Genomic DNA, 2286 nt, shown 5'->3' on the forward strand with positions numbered 1-2286 from the left:
TAAAACCCCTAATGAACAAACTATAGGTCCTGGTTCTTACCTTTGATGCTTCAATGATTTACTATGGTTTTCAATATCAAGTTGTTCATCCTTGCTCAGAGTTTTGAATTGAGGTGTGAGTTGGTCTCTGAGTAATAGTATTGATGAGCCTTTATGCATTCTTTTAATTCACTGGTTATAGTGGTTATTTCCTCAATTATTGAGTTATCAGTAAAGACTCATTAGAGTCGGAATCACAAACTATTTTATGAACTACCTACTTACAATATTTAATAGGTATAAAAAAGTTCTATAGACTAGGCAGAATAAAAGATACAACACTGATTTTATGAACTACACTAATTTGTTCTTCAACTTTGGAATATAAACATCAGGTTCATTTTCATAGGGTTTTTTATAATCTTTTGGATAACCAGGAAATTGCACAAAATCATTTCCAAAAGTGGCACTTCTTATCCTTTTAGCTTCTTGATATACAGTGGTCTCCTGAATGTGGGGATCATAGTGTAGTAACTCCAGTTTCTCTGAAGAACGCTCTTTGAATACCAACAGCTTACGCCCACTTACTACACTTCTCAGCATTACCAAGGCATGTTTGGATTTTGCTTTGGCACATAAACTTTGGGTTAAATGCATACTGATCAAGAAAAATCTGAAAAAGACAATAAGTTATGTGTTAAGTAGGGTTGGATAGGTATTCCAGGCAAATATTTCTAAAAGTAACACAGCATTAAAAAGAGACAAAAAAAAGCTCTCCAAAGAAACCTTTATTTCTTTGGCTCAAGATGTGACATTACAGCACCTTTGAGTTATGGCCTGATAACTAAACAAGAAAACTAAAGCTCAATCCTTACCATGGTTACTTACAGGCCCAAGTTACTAACTCGGACATAACACACTGCTGACTAATCAAGGGTACACTCGTACAGCATTGTGAGGACAATAATTGAGGAGCTGATTGAAATCTCAGACAAACAGGCAAGTTCGCTTATAGCCTGTTTAGAGCTTAGAGTTTAATAAACTTGATTTTTGGTTTTAGTTCAGTTCAGAGTTACCGTAGAAAACAATCACACCCTGTCACCATGGAAACAAATCTTTTCAAAACTGATCTCTCAACCAGGACATTTTGCAGGTAGGTACTTACGAATAAGATTCACGGATTGAACTGGTTCTCCACTCAACAGGATCCAAAGGAAAACAGTAATAAAAGATAAATCTCTGATACCAAGGTACAAAAGAATTCCACAGAATGAAAAAATTACAAATGGACAAATGCCCTTTTGAATCTTTTGATAATTTGATTTTAATTTTTTGAAATCTGGCGCCATTGTATGGCGTATTTTTACAAACGATTTTCAAGAGCGTATTTTTTTAAGGTGATATTTTTTATGACGTACATAAGCGTATTTTCTGAGCGCGGGGCAAGTTGTATCACGTAAAAAAATAATAAAATAAAAAAAAAATGAAGGTCTCTTTTTATGGAGAGTTTTTTCTTTTGATCCCTGATGATTTCATTTTCACCGCATCTCGATGGTGTAGTGGTCCGGCTTTAGCCCTAGGTAGCCTTGGTAATAATAGCTGGAATCTGGATACATAAAGTAGGAACCTACGCTCCACAGTCCGAGGAAAATAAAATAATAATAATAGGTAAACAAACACACATAATAGGTAGGTAGGTAGCTAGGTACTTCATTTGCTCGACCTTCGATTAATCTCAGTCCTGATTTATACCGACTGTGTTAAACCGCAACAACTAGATTAAACAGACATGCTTGGATAATAAGTATAAGCAAATATTCTGCTTTTCTAATGATTCCAGGTTTTCCTGGTGGGTAGGTAGGTGATGGGCTGGTGGGTGCGGATTTGAAATTTGTCAAGGTGCAAAATAGTTTACGATATGTTTGACCACTGGCGTATATCCCCGAGGGAGGATTTAGGGGCCTTGCCGGGACAGATTAGGGGCCCCCAAATGCCTATGTTTTAGCGCACGAGGGCGTTGTTTCGAGTCCCAACCAAGGCATCCAAATTTATGATCTCTCGCACAATGGAAGCGTCACGTCACTTGCAGAATATTTTCAAAGGATTGGATTTTCATGAGTCCAAACGGTGAGACCGCGCTACTACTCGTAAAATTAATAGGTACCTAGTCAAATTTATTGCTAGAGCATCAAGATCGTATCCACGCAGGTAGTGTTATAATTATTTAGGTATGCAGTAAAATATTCATCTTTTTGTCTTCTTACCTACTTACGACAGATATTTGATATTTTACCTACAACCTACATA

General features: G+C 36.6%; 1 protein-coding gene across 2 annotated transcripts; it reads right to left on the reverse strand.

Annotated features, from left to right (window-relative positions):
- Nucleotides 1-110: 110 nt before the first annotated feature.
- LOC108254085 (39S ribosomal protein L33, mitochondrial) lies at nucleotides 111-1289 on the reverse strand. 2 transcript variants are annotated; one of them, XM_017449049.2, is made up of 2 exons: nucleotides 1145-1289; nucleotides 111-652 (listed from the first exon to the last, which is right to left on the reverse strand). In XM_017449049.2, exon 2 carries the CDS (start codon nucleotides 634-636, stop codon nucleotides 334-336), a length of 303 nt encoding a protein of 100 aa, XP_017304538.1. In that variant the 5' UTR covers nucleotides 637-652; nucleotides 1145-1289; the 3' UTR covers nucleotides 111-333. The 2 variants fall into 2 exon arrangements, with proteins under 2 accessions (XP_017304538.1, XP_026688451.1); XM_026832650.1 differs by lacking the exon at nucleotides 1145-1289 and adding an exon at nucleotides 855-1001.
- Nucleotides 1290-2286: the final 997 nt, after the last annotated feature.

Source organism: Diaphorina citri, unplaced genomic scaffold (genome assembly GCF_000475195.1).
Source record: "Diaphorina citri unplaced genomic scaffold, Diaci psyllid genome assembly version 1.1 scaffold9582, whole genome shotgun sequence".
NCBI lineage: Eukaryota > Metazoa > Arthropoda > Insecta > Hemiptera > Psyllidae > Diaphorina > Diaphorina citri.

What these genes read in the sequence shown, in the direction of transcription:
- LOC108254085 (XM_017449049.2), bottom strand. Translation starts at nt 636, where the DNA reads ATGCATTTAACCCAAAGTTTATGTGCCAAAGCAAAATCCAAACATGCC.